At 39.0% G+C, this 13,752-nt stretch overlaps 1 protein-coding gene across 1 annotated transcript in view; it reads right to left on the bottom strand.

The window, feature by feature from the left end:
• The window catches only part of ERICH2 (glutamate rich 2), a 30,801-nt gene extending 17,730 nt beyond the window's left edge, over positions 1-13,071 (bottom strand). Inside the window, exons 1-5 of the mRNA XM_088145194.1 lie at positions 12,867-13,071; positions 12,734-12,782; positions 10,370-10,403; positions 5,877-5,913; positions 166-199 (exon numbers count right to left, since the gene is read on the bottom strand). Of these exons, the coding sequence (XP_088001320.1) occupies positions 166-199; positions 5,877-5,913; positions 10,370-10,403; positions 12,734-12,782; positions 12,867-12,874 (162 nt within the window). The 5' untranslated portion in view covers positions 12,875-13,071. The remainder of the gene's footprint in view (positions 1-165; positions 200-5,876; positions 5,914-10,369; positions 10,404-12,733; positions 12,783-12,866) is intronic.
• Between the last annotated feature and the right edge of the window lie 681 nt (positions 13,072-13,752).

Here is a 13,752-nt window from a genome sequence, read left to right as displayed (position 1 = left end):
TAAGCTTACCAAAAAGATGACAACACAGTACAGAATGTGATTTTTTTCAATTACAGTTATGTATACTCAATGGATTAAAACTGGTGTTTCTCATTAATATTAAATCTCAAATACACATTCCTTTTAAAGATAAACTTATAGCAAAATGCAGAGAAATATTTTTACCTTCATTGCATCTGTCCTTCCTAAGCCATTATGCCTAGTATAAGATAAAATAATTTATGTAATGAGTATATGCAGAAGGGCATACTGAAATGCAAATAATGCTTCAAAATAAACTTGCACCCCAAAACAACTCTCTTGTTTCCTGGGGACCACTAAAACTTGAAGTGGTACATACATCATGCTACAATATAGTTTGCTTAAACATTTTTTAAAAATCATAATTGTCACAGTTCAAGCAATTCACCTTGTTATAAACCATAGTTCATAAACCACAAAACTAGGTTAATAGAACACATCATGCCAAAAAACATTCCAAGCAATTACATTATGGCCTAGCATATATACAAATGGAGAAAGCCAGTTTGGGGTAGTGGTTAAATCACCAGAATAGAAACCAGGAGACCGTGAGTTCTAGTCCTGTCTTAGGCACAAAGCCATCTGAGTGACCTTGGGCCAGTCACTCTCTCTCAGCCCTAGGAAGGAGGCAGTGTCAATCCACTTTTGAAATCTTGACAAGAAAACTGCAGGAACTTGTCCAGGCAGTTGCCAGGAGTCAAGACTGACTCGAAGGCACAATATAATAATATACAAGCGGAAGGTGTTTTGGTGATGTTCAGCATGGGTGCTATATCACTCAGAAGAAACATTGACAGCAATCCTTATGTAAGCAGCACTCTCACAATATTCCTGACAAACAAAGAAACTACCACACAGCATGTATGCACCAGAAAATTTCTATCTGCTACTTATCACAGTATTCAGTCACTGCTAAGTGACAAAATGTGCATTAGTAATCAGCCTGGAGATCTGCTAAGCTATTAGACTGCTCCTGCAAGAACAGGGATGCTCTCTGGTTTAATATTCCATCTCAAAACTACCACGTACACTTTAGTTAGTGAAATGATTATAGGTCCAAGTGCAAAATTATTTGGTGACTCTGTTATTGTCAACACGGACCATTAACTCAGCATGTCCTTCCTGTCCTTTCCATGGAATTTTTATCTTAGGATTACTGTATCACACTGGATCTCTCCATTCTCTCCATCCCATCTATTTATGTAAAGCAGTTCTAATGTGTGACCAGCCTCTTGTGTCTGGCCTCTGATGAATTCCCAGCTACCTGATTCCATTCCCAGGGCATGGTGAAGCCACTCAGCATCACAAGTCCGTGGGCCTCCACCACCAACCCAGTCATGAGGTCAAACAGATTGGGCAGGGATGCTGCTCTGTAGCAGGAAAGGTGGTGCAGCAGCAGCAGCAGCAGCTTGCCCTTACAGCACAACTTCAGAAACAAAGCCTAATATCCAGTTATCTGCAGAATAGTGTCTCTGGTTGCCAAAAGAGTCTCCCACATCTCAATTGCCACCCCCACCGTTGCCAAGCCTAAGTCACAGCTGGGCACATTTCAAATACCCACCTCCTTGTTCATTCAGGACTCAGTCATTCATACTAAGTCAAAGGTCCTAAACTGTTTACAGCTTTAGAAGTCAGAACCAACACTTAAATCTGCCCACCAGGCTACTAGCAGCTAGCACGGATCTTTCAATACCATCATCTTGTGACCCCTATATCTTGTACCCATTTGTAGTCTAGCCATAGCATTTTGCATCAATTGCAATTTCTAGACATTTTTCAAGGATAAGCCCCACATAAAGTACATTGCAGTAGGCAAGACAGGATGTAGCCAAGGGAAGAAACTCTAAACCTGAATAGATCAGGAAAGGATGTAACTGACACACTAGCTGCATTTCTGCAAATACATTCCTTGCCACAGTCACCACCTGTGAATCTAGCAACAGCAGAGCTTCGTAAGAGATTCTCCCTTATCCAGGCCATTATTTAAATTAGGCAACATTATTTGATTGCTTCTTTGAAATTAGGTGGCAGGAATCAGTGGACCTGGATATCATCAGCATACAGATGACTCCCCATTCCAAAGCTCCGAGTGACTTTCCCTAGTGGTTTCAGGTACATTTTAAAGAGTATGGGGACACAACAGGCCAGTAGCCTAAGTACTGAATTGTAGTTTCCCAGAACAATCTTCTGGACATGTTCAAAGAACAGTGACTGAAACCACTGCAAACACAGAACTTGGCAAAGAGCTGCCCCCAGGCGCAAGCCCACCTGACAACCCAGAAGGACACAATGGTTAGACCACCAAAATATCCATTAAGTTCTATTCTAGCTTCTAGTAGTGGTCATCCACCAAAGGTGACCAAAGTAATCTAAATATCATATGCCAGTTGAAACTCAGATTGTCTTGTCTGAGATAATCAATATCATCTAAAATCATCTGGTACTGAAAAGCAAACACCTTTTCAATCACCTTATTCAGAAATATAATATTTGAGACTGGCCTATATTACAAAGATCTCCTGGCTCAAGGGAAGACTTTAAAAAAATTCTTATCACAATCTCTTTTAAACAGGCAGGAACACATCCCATCTTCAAGAAGGCACTAATCACCTCCCTTAATTGTCTGGGACAATCTCATCCTGGAAGATTTGATCAATCAAAATGGACAAGGGTTGAGCAATTAGATGGTGACTCTGATGTCTCTGCTTCATCAAGATATATAGATTGAAAAGAATTCATGTGAAACAAGTAGTTGCAATGTTATCTCCCTGTGACTTGTTCCAACACTGATGCCCAAATTGATGCAAATTTGATCAACTTTCTCTACAAAGAAAGAAATGAAAATTGCTCACAGCAAGCCTCTGACTATTTTGGTTCCCCTCCTCCAACATCTTGATGAAAGAAATTCCACAAACCATAGAAAAGCACTGCCGGCCTGTTTTGTGCAGATGCAGTGGAGGTGGGGTAGTGAGCACTCCTTGCTGCTCTTCTGCCAAAGAGTAGGGTTTCAAATGGCCTTTACTCCATATTCAATCTGATCTGTCCTGAGAAGTCAACATGCATGCTGGTCCATGTGTAGTGACAGATGTCAACTGATGGAGCCACTCCTAATGGGGCAACCTCAATGTGGATGCACAAGCCCCCCAAGACAGGAAGTTAAGGGTAATCTAATGCCACATTAGTGATCATTCTGATTAGCTCAGGGAGAAAAACTGTTGTGCAGTAGACTAAATGGTACACCATTACCCATATATTATACTGACCATTTAAATGTAGCAGCAAATACTCTCAAACTACTAGATAGAGCTTCTGGTCAGAAGACAGAATTCCTATTCTGTAGACTATGGACACCCCCCCTCCTGGCTCTCTCTCTTTATTCTGCTATATCACAAAGCAGCCTGGCAGGCAGAGCTGGGAGAGATTAACTCCCTCCTCTTCTTTTGGCCAGATCTCCATAATGGCAAGGCAGTGCTTTCATCAGGATGAAGTCCTAGACAACAGATGTTTCCCCAATGCCTGACTTGGCATTTTAAAGCAGAACTTTTAATTTGGAAGGTCCACCTTTCCAATCATCTTGAATTCCTTGGTTATACTGTGGTCTGAAAAAAAGGGAGGCCAAACAGCAGCCTGTTTTCTCTGCAATAGCTAGGTTGTAGCCGTCAATCATATCTCCTCCTGCTGGCTATTACTCCAGTATTTACTTGCAGGGCATACTCCATTCCCCATTCTCATCCGTATCTCCCTGACCAATCTCATAAAAACAAGCAGCAGTAAAATCAACAGATTAAAACAAACCCTCCCGTTACAGCTCCTTCCTTCCCCATGCCCATAAGTGAAAACAAGCAAAATGTCCTTTCCCCTAGGTCATCCCTCGCCACACTAGGGCAGCTTTTCTTCTACACTCAGGGAACTGAACTGATGAAATCTCTTACAAAGATGCTACAGCTGGGGCAGAAATTCAGAGAGCCTGGACTGAGCACTGAGAAGTCTGCTTCCAGAGCAGCAGGGGTGTGGATGAAAAGATCAACAGATAACTAGGTGGGAAAGCATCTGCTCTCCTTTTCATACAGTCTATCTGGCAACCTTTGCTTCTGCAGCCTCTTTCATGGTAGGTGCTGGTATTAAGGAAACTCCCACAGTTAAGTCATCTAGCATTTATAGCCTCCCTGAAGCCTTTCTGTCACTTTGATTAGCTATGATATCTGACTGTACACTCACTGCCTATGTTTACATTACTACCATCTGGACAATCAGAAACATTTTCACCTTCATTTCTTAAAAATAATTAATCTTGAACAAGGAATGCACCAGCTCCTATTGCTCTCCACTCCTGAGTCTGTTCTTCACCATTCTGAAGTAAATAAAAGTGGTAGTTCAGGAACTGATTATTACTTTGTTCCTTGGTAACTGTACTGTATTAAGGCTGAAGCAACTAATTTCTATTTTATTCAACCCTTGAATAGTGCTGAGATAAAAGTCTGAGGGATCTGTAGGACCCTCCTCTTTATTTTACCTTGGTGTTCTCTGTAGGACATCATATGCACAGAAGACAAGTTGGAAACCTCAGAATACTCTGCCTGTTGAGGCTTTTCCTCTATTCACTTAATTCAGGTCAGTCATTTAGATTATTAATTCAGACTATTAGCTCCCCCCTTCAAAACAACAGTTTTAGTCTTTTAAGAAGTTATGCAGGTTTATTCAGTTACATCAAACTTATTTCATGGTGGTTTATTCAAGCAAAAATTGGAGCTCTACTGTATTTTTTTCAATGTAATAATTACTCATGTTCACTACACAATATTTCTCTGTTCTAATTACCATGATTTGATATGGGGGAGTCTGCTTTCAATCACATCTTAGAAGCTCATTACAAATTACATATAAATGTGTGTAACAAACTTTAAACAGCATCTGTATCCATGATTACAAAATCCTATCCTGGAGAATACTGCATGCAGTTGTGATTTCATTCATTAGAATATGTTTCCTTTAATAAGTAAGTAAAACATTTCAATTTGACTCTTACTGACCTTTTCAAAAAACAAAACAAAACAAAACTTGGTACATCAGCTAAAATTATATTTAGCTCTGTTAATATAACAAGCACCTATTTTTCCCTGACATACCACAAGACCTATTTTTCACCTATGAATGGAGAAAGATCCTGATAACTCCCAGAGTATATACTTTCAAAAATTAAGGATAATCCTAGAGGCCAAATGGATAATTCTATATGCATTCCAAAATTATTACAGCATCTACTCAGTCAAATTTGAATGTCTAATTCTGTACTACTTTCATTTTCAGTTTTAAGGCTGTACATACAATTGCCAGTAATTAATTTCAACCAGCTCTTCCTTTCCTCAGGATGAGGCAGAATTTCCAGAGAACTCAAAAACTTGAACACTGTTTTGCAATATTTTGATTGGTCTAATGAGACATTGCTCTAACTGAAAACTTTTCCTACATCTAAAACAAGTACTTTTTTGTTCCTTAATTTCTAAGAAAAACAGCTTTGGAACAAAGCAATCAGATGAAAATAGAAAGGGGGAGGGGATGAAGCACTTCCTCCAGTTTTTTTTTTTTTTTACCAAAGCTGCATTTCCCTTTGAAAAGTTTTGTGGAAGGAAGAGAGGAGAGGCTGATACAACATCTGTGTGCAATGTACAGTTAGGTTCTTTGTCTACAGCTATTCTTCCATATAAGTCCCATTTATTCAGATTTAATTCCAAATAGTGATCATTAGTTAAAGATTGTTAGGGTTTTATCAGGAAGCAAAACCTGAGGAGACCAAAAGATCATCTATTCTCAGAATGCCTAAACTTCCCCAGAGCAAAAATCTCTTTTTTCCTTACCTTGACAAAGGCAAACGAGTTTCTAAGACAAATCCATCTTTAAAAAAAACAGAAAAAGATCATGTATATTGAGTCAATGCCTTCAAACTTCCCTTGTTTTAGTGTACAAAGGTCAATAAAACACAATAAAAGATTGATACAGTTTTCAAGATACATATATATATATATATATATATATTTCTATATATTTCTATATATAGAAAAAAATAATAATGTAATAAATGTAATTGGATAAATTGATTCATACAAAATAAGGCAATGACTTGTAAATATTTGAGGACCAGACAGGAATGTTAGGGGCTACCAAATTGGGAGTATAAAAATCAGGATGACCACAAGACGTCAAGAAAGAGTTAGGATTTTCTCTCTCTCTGCTACTGTCTAATGGTTATTTTGATTTTTGCAGTTCAGATACAGTAGGTAGTCTTAGCTACACAGAACTGATACTGATAAATTTAAAGAAAAATTACAAATAAAAATAAACATAACAGACAAAGAACCATGCGCAGTGCCTTCTAGCAATGTTAAGGAATAAGCAAAAAAACTGAAACAAGTAGTGAGGAAGGTCAATGTGAAGTATGCTAGAAATGGGCATTAGGTCAGGAGAATATGTATCATGAGTTCTCTCCTTTGCTATACTTTTCTTCAGAAACTACCTTTATCTGCTTTATAGTCATCTCTGAGTATAAACCTTTTAGCAATAAACAACAAAGTGGAGCACGTTTTGGAACAGTGTGAAAGAAGAAATCTTTTTATTTTCCATCCCTGTAAATCACAAACAAGACTCTAATATTTTATTTATCTATTTATATAAATTATACACACACACACACATACTATACACACACATCCGCACATACAGTACATTCGGAAAGTATTTAGACTCCCTTCACTTTTTTCAATTTTGTTATGTTGCAGCCTGATACTACAATTGTTCACATTCATTTTTTTCTCATTAATCTACACTCAGTAACCCATAGTGACAAAGTGAAACCAGAATTTTAGAAAAGTCTGTACATTTATTAAAAAGGAAAAACTGAAATATCACATTGGCATAAGTATTCAGACCCTTTGCAACAACACTTGAAATTGAGCTCAGGTGCCTCCCATTTCTCTTGATAGTTGCTGAGCTGTTTCTACACCTTGATTGGTGTCCACCTGTGGTAAATTAAACTGATTGGACATGATTTGGAAAGGCACACCCCTCTCTACAGAAGGCCTCACAGCTGACAATGCATACTGTACCAGAGCAAAAGCCATGAGGTCATAGGAACTGCCTGAAGAGCTCAGAGACAGGATTATTGCAAGGCACAGATCTGGGGAAGGCTACAAAAACATTTCTGCTGCACTGAAGGTTCCCAAGAGCACAGTGGCCTCCATAATTCTCAAATGGAAGAAGTTTGGCACAACCAGGACTCTTCCAAGAGCTGGTCGCCTGGCCAAACTGAGCAATCAGGGGAGAAGAGCCTTAGTAAGAGAGGTGACTAAGAACCTGATGGTCACTCCGACTGAGCTCCAGAGATCCTGTGTGGAGATGGGACAAAGTTCCAGAAGGACAACCATCACTGCAGCCCTCCATCGATCTGGGCTTTATGACAGAGTGGCTAGACAGAAGCCTCTCCTCAGTGCAAAACACATGAAAGCCCATTTGGAGTTTGCCAAAAAGCACCTGAAGGACTCTCAGACTGTGAGGAACAAGATTCTCTGGTCTGATGAAACCAAGATTGAACTGTTTGGCCTCAATTCTAAATGTTATGTCTGGAGGAAACCAGGCACTGCTTATCACCTGCCCAATACCATCCCAACAGTGAAGCATAGTGGTGGCAGCAGTATCATGCTGTGGGGGTGTTTTTCAGCAGCAGGGACTGGGAGACTGGTCAGGGTTGAGGGAAAGCTGAATGGAGCAAAGGACAGAGATATCCTCAATGAAAACCTGTTCCACAGCACTCAGGACCTCAGACTGGGCTGAAGGTTCACCTTCCAACATGACAACGATCATAAGCACACAGCCAAGACAACACAGGAATGGCTTAGGGACAACTCTGTGAATGTCCTAGAGTGGCCCAGCCAGAGCCCTGACTTGAACCCTATCGAACATCTCTGGAGAGACCTGGAAATGGCTGTCCACTGACAGTCCCCATCCAACCTGAATGAGCTTGAGAGGATTTGCAAAGAAGAAAGGCAGAAAATCCCCCAGTCCAGGTGTGCAAAGCTTGTTGTGTCATACTGAAAAAGACTTGAGGCTGTAATTGCTGCCAAAGGTGCTTCAAAAAAATACTGAGTAAAAGGTCTGAATACTTAAGTACATGTGATATTTCGATTTTTCCTTTTTAATAAATTTACAGATATTTCTAAAATTCTGTTTTCACTTTGTCATTATGGGGTACTGAGCGTAGATTAATGAGAAAAATGAATTTGAACGATTGTAGTATCAGGCTACAACATAACAAAACTGAAAAAAGTGAAGGGGGTCTGAATGCTTTCCGAATGCACTGTATATACACATTCCTGTTAAAAGTTGAGAATATACTATAATATTTTGTTATATGACTCACTTGTTATTTTTGTAATACAGAAAGTTAGCAAAATGGGTTTTTCCAAACAAGGTAATGGCTTCTCACTTGAACTGAAAGGAACAAATATTCAGAAAAATACTGTTATCACCAACACCATCATTTTAATTAGAAAAAATGTCCTCTCAATACCCTGATGCAGGGGCTTGGGGGATCAAAAAAGTTAGGATGGTATCCTCAATCACAATATCACTGTCACCATGTTGACTTTTGTGCAGCACCCCGATGGGGCACAAGCTGCTTTGCATGCAGAAAGGAGGTCTCAAATTCAATCCCTGGCATGTCTTGGATATGATGAAGAAAAACTCTTACCTGAGACCTTAAAGAGAATTAAGACATGTAAAAAAAACAAAAACAGGCATGCTAACTATCAGGAAAAAAAATCCATATTGAGTTAAAGCCTTTCTTATAGTATGTAAGCTTTTGAGTTTTCAGTAGCTCTTCATCAGGCCACATGACTAAAAATCCAGAAAAAGGGAGGGAAATGGGGTTGATGTTTGAGTCATATCTGTTACAGATTATAGTCTTAAATAGTATAATGGCATCTCTAAGCATGTACTTTAAGTCTTATCAAGTATGGAAATTCTATTTAGTTGTACCAGGAATCTCTGAAAGCTTTCAATATAGTAATTTTCAAACTGTGGTTTACAGACCACAGTTTGGTCCATGGGGGTCCACCAGATAGTCTGCCGCAGCCTCCCAAAGTTCACCAGCCATAATATATTTGCACCTCTGCCTGCCACCTCTTTGGGTTTGTGCCAGTTAGCTTGCCAGATCACAACCATTCACTACCTCAGTCCCTGCCTCACTGCATTCACTGCTGGCCAAATGACCAGAGCCTTTCTCCAGCACAGCCCTGCTCTCTACCTTCACTGCTAATCACCTGGCCAGAGCCTGCTGCCACCTGAGCTCCCATTTCCCCACATTCACTGACAGTCAGGTAGTTAGACCAGAGCCACCACCTGCCTCAGCCCCCACTTCCCTGCATTCACCACCCAGTCAGCTGGTTCACAAAATTCATGGCTGACAACTGATTTACTGAAGCTTACAAGTAACAATATATGATGTTGGTGAGAAATGTTTATTTAGTCTTCCACACTGCAGAAAGTTTGAGAAACATTGTGCTAGAAAGAAGAAGCAAGCAAATAATTGTGGTTGTCCCTCATTTTTGGAAATAAACATCCGTTATAGTCAAAACTCTTTCCATCTTTTGTGAAATGTGGTATTAATGTACTATATGAATACTACAGTACTGTATGAGGCAGCTTGTATATGCCCATATATCCTAACCCAAATTCCTCTCTAAACTTCTTACTTGGGACAATTTAAGCAATATATCTATATCAATATCTACTTTAGAAACAGAAAAAAGTATAATTCTTTCTCACAATTTCTATTATCAAGCATTTAACATCATCCCTGTAGATAAAAGTTGGGAAACTGAATATAAAATATTGGCTATATTCCATTTTTAGATGAAGAAATTTAGGAGGTCTTTGTGATTTAAGCCACAACACAGGATGTGAGGTTCTTGTTTAAGAGAAGGAGGAGGAAGAGAATTAGACATTTGCTTTCCACATGTTTGCTTTGAACAGCACTACTGTCCAGAGATAAAAACGTCTTTACAATTTACAAGTTAACAAGGGTGCACATCTATCAATAATTTTTCTTATAGCACAATCCTATACAAGCCTACTCAGAAGTAAGCACGACTTAGTTCAATGTACTTATTCTTCAGAATGTACTTGGTATAGTATGACAACTTAAAAATGAGTAATATATTCATATCACTGAGACTAATTTCCATGAATTCAATGGGATTAAGTTTAAGAACCATTTATACTTCTGATATAAAATCCAAAATGTAAGAACATCCAAGAAAATATTACAGTACAAAATGTAATAATTTTAAATAAATACCTTCAGGAGCAATCACTTCCATCATTCCAGAAACCTGAATATGTGTAGAAGAAAAATCCAAATATTTCTAAGAAGTCATTTCTGAAAACAAGTTTCTTATACGTGTAGTTTAGGAAAGATAAAACCTGATCTGTGGCAATGGATTGTTGCTACAATCCCTGTCAATATTTGAAAGGGGTGGGGGGTATAGACTCCTCCTTTCTCCTCTATTTCTACTACCATTTTTTTCTTCCACTACTACTACCTTCTTCTATACTTTTTTCTTCTTGATGTTAATATTGTTCCATTAATACTACTGAATATATTAACTTTTATTAAATATACTTTTGTTATACTTTTCTCTTATTGCTTTATCAATAATAAAATAAATACATGTAAAACAGGTCATCTAAAAGCATTCAAAATATTATTTGTTAGCTTCCTATGCATAGTAATCTATATGAATATCAGCAACTGGCATTAAATACACACCTACACCTTCATGAAGTATATTATAATTTGATCAACTTTTGTAAAGAATATTATTCTTTACAAGACAGATATTCTCCAGGTAAGAATGATCAAAGATCCAATTCCTAATTGAGAGAGAAACTACACATTCCTTCCCTATTAATTCTGCCTTCAGTTTTCTCTCCTTTCTGTAAGGTCTCTCTTATATTTACCTTTTTTACGCTGTATATCCTTGGGATATATATCTGTCTTCTCAATCTTCATAAAGTACAATATGCATGTATAGACTAGATGAAGTTTTTGTAGTTTTATTCATATGTAACTAAGTATAATAAAATGATGGTATATTATTGTTTATATCTTGAACTGGAATGAGGCTAATGTCATGTAATCAAAGAGTAAGACTGGGACTGACAGGGCATTATTGTGCTGCTGTAAACTTTACGTAGGGCCAATGGAAAATCCCTGAACAATTACTACTTTTGCAAACTTTGTCAAAAGCTTACTAAGCCAAGTAATTAAGATGTAAGGAAGTATACTCAGTTTACTCTACCTTATTTTTGGGTACAACATTGCTGATTTGTAGTTTGCATATATAAATTATGCCGCTCTAATCTATCAATTATTATGATACAGAATGTGCCAACTAGATAGGTATAGAAATAGAAGCAGCAAACAAATAAGTTTAGTGAATACAAGATATCCAGAATTAAAGTGTAAGAAAAGACCATTCTAGAATCCACCTACTATCACAATACTCCAATGTGTCAGGATATTCTTCAGCAAGTCAGCCCCCAATTTTGCATTCAAAGTTGAAACATCCTCATTAATAGTTATTTTATGACCTTCTCTATATAACTGTTACATCAATTATGCATAGACCAGTTGTAAATCTTCATCTCTTGGGACTAAATAATCAGATTTACATAAGTATCATTTTGTGTATAATTATGTATCATATGTGCAACAGCTGCTATTTGCAGAACACTAGAACTTCTGCTAATAATTGTATACATGATCTGAAATCCATTTAAGCCAGTAAACTGCATTCAGCAGGTCTGGCTTGAGTTCAAATGGGAATAAGCCAATTTGAGTGCTTTGTAGATCCGACCAATGCTTGACATCACTCATGTACCCCTCTAGCAGTTCTTGCATGGGCTGGGAAAGAATAAGAACTATTCTGCTATAAAATGATATAAATTATCTAATAAATCAGTGCATCAGTGCTTGGTATTACTGCCTTGATGGGGCAGAAGGGCTGCTTTGTATCTGTGACCTTAGAATCATTAACAGAGAATCTCTGTGCTGCCTCTAAACATACATTGAAAGGCAATTAAAACTTTAACACTTCCAACATATTGATTGTAAATATTACACAGTGATGAAAAGATAAAAGAATTAATTCTCATTTCTGTTTCTCAGTCTTACATACTAAGACACACATGGCTTTGATGCTATTGCTTCCTACCACCATCCTCACTTTTTATAGCTCTATATGAAAGTCAAGTGACATTATAAAATACGGTTCCTATGCAGTTCCTCACACCCAATTCCACACAATCTGGCCCATATAAACCAGGGCTATAAACCAATTTTGCCTAGGAAGCCAACTTGTTGGTTTAACCGGCTGGGGATACTGTTTCTTTCGTTGTTGGAGGACAGGGAGAAAATAAATTGAAGACAGACAAAGACTTCCCCAGTGTGGCTTAGTTGGAGAGAGGCTGTACCTGTGGGATTTATATCTGTTTTGCAAACTTCAGACATACACCCTTTTCGAGGTAAGGCTCAATAGACACTCTATGGCCTTTTTACCATTAAGCGTTGTGAACGGCGAGAGCTTTTCTTGAGGGCCGTAGCTTGAAAGGACAAGTATGATCGAAAGTGCAAGAACGAACGAAAGGTCGAGGTTCCTACCTTAGGGGCCGCTGGCCTGGGAATCCCTTGCCCCACAAGAACATTTAACCTGGATAAGAAAAGAAGGGAAGGAGGGTTAGGGCCGTGTTGACGCGTACCCTCGACCTTCTTCGGAAAAGTATTTTAGAGCTACCTATTCATGGTGTGACTCGGCTGCTCGCGCTCGCTCACCGAGACAAGACGGTGAACTCCGGAGTTGCTCCCTGCACAATGCCGAGAGAACTTCTACAGGGCCCGGCGGCCACTACGTTGCCATAGCAACAGAAAGCTCTGGGCCATCTCCGAGCCTACCGGAAAAGGAGGCCGGCGGGGAACGCCGAGCTGAGATGGAAACGTTCCCGCCTCCGTGCATGACTGTGTGGGCGCCCGAATAAGGTAAAATAGCTCTGAGGAAGAGTCGCGTGTTGCACTGGTGAAGCCGCGCAGGGCGCGCGCTCGGAGAAGACTCGGAAGGAGCCGGAGAGATAGAAAGTTTCGGGCAGAGGAGAAAACGGAGAGCCGAACTGCTGCCTGAAAGCGAGCGCTTTGAGCGGCTTTTGAATAAATTAAATTGGGCTGGAACAGCTGTCAGTCTTGGTTCTGTATTAAAACAACACGCTAAACCGTGGGTTTAATTGGGCCATTGTATAAACCAAAATTGGATAAGTTCACAAATATGCTACGCTGTAAGCGACGGGCTGCAAACTGCAGTGACTGGGCTTGCACGGTAGGTTAAGCTCCATATATGCAAATCGCGGTTTTACAGTGCCATGTGAGAATCCAGCAATTGTTTATTCAAGATAGATATTTTATTCTTAATAAAATGGTGATGGTGAACCCAGCCACTGAAAGCCAAAGTGTACCTAACGACATTAATCACATACTATGCCTTGGAAGTCTCCTTTTTGCTTCACAAGTGATTATGCCAAAAAGTTGTATTCTCCCAAGCCAGCTTCCTGATCTTGGACTGAACTCTTTTGCCTCTTTTCTGTCTCTTTTTACTCAGGATGCTTGCAAAACCTGTAACCTCCCAATTAATC

This window comes from Python bivittatus, unplaced genomic scaffold (genome assembly GCF_059951505.1).
Source record: "Python bivittatus isolate LINGU-HERP-01145 unplaced genomic scaffold, Pbiv_v1 ctg000480_np1212, whole genome shotgun sequence".
Classification (NCBI taxonomy): Eukaryota; Metazoa; Chordata; class Lepidosauria; order Squamata; family Pythonidae; genus Python; species Python bivittatus.
This window is presented reverse-complemented; position numbering and strand designations above follow the sequence as displayed.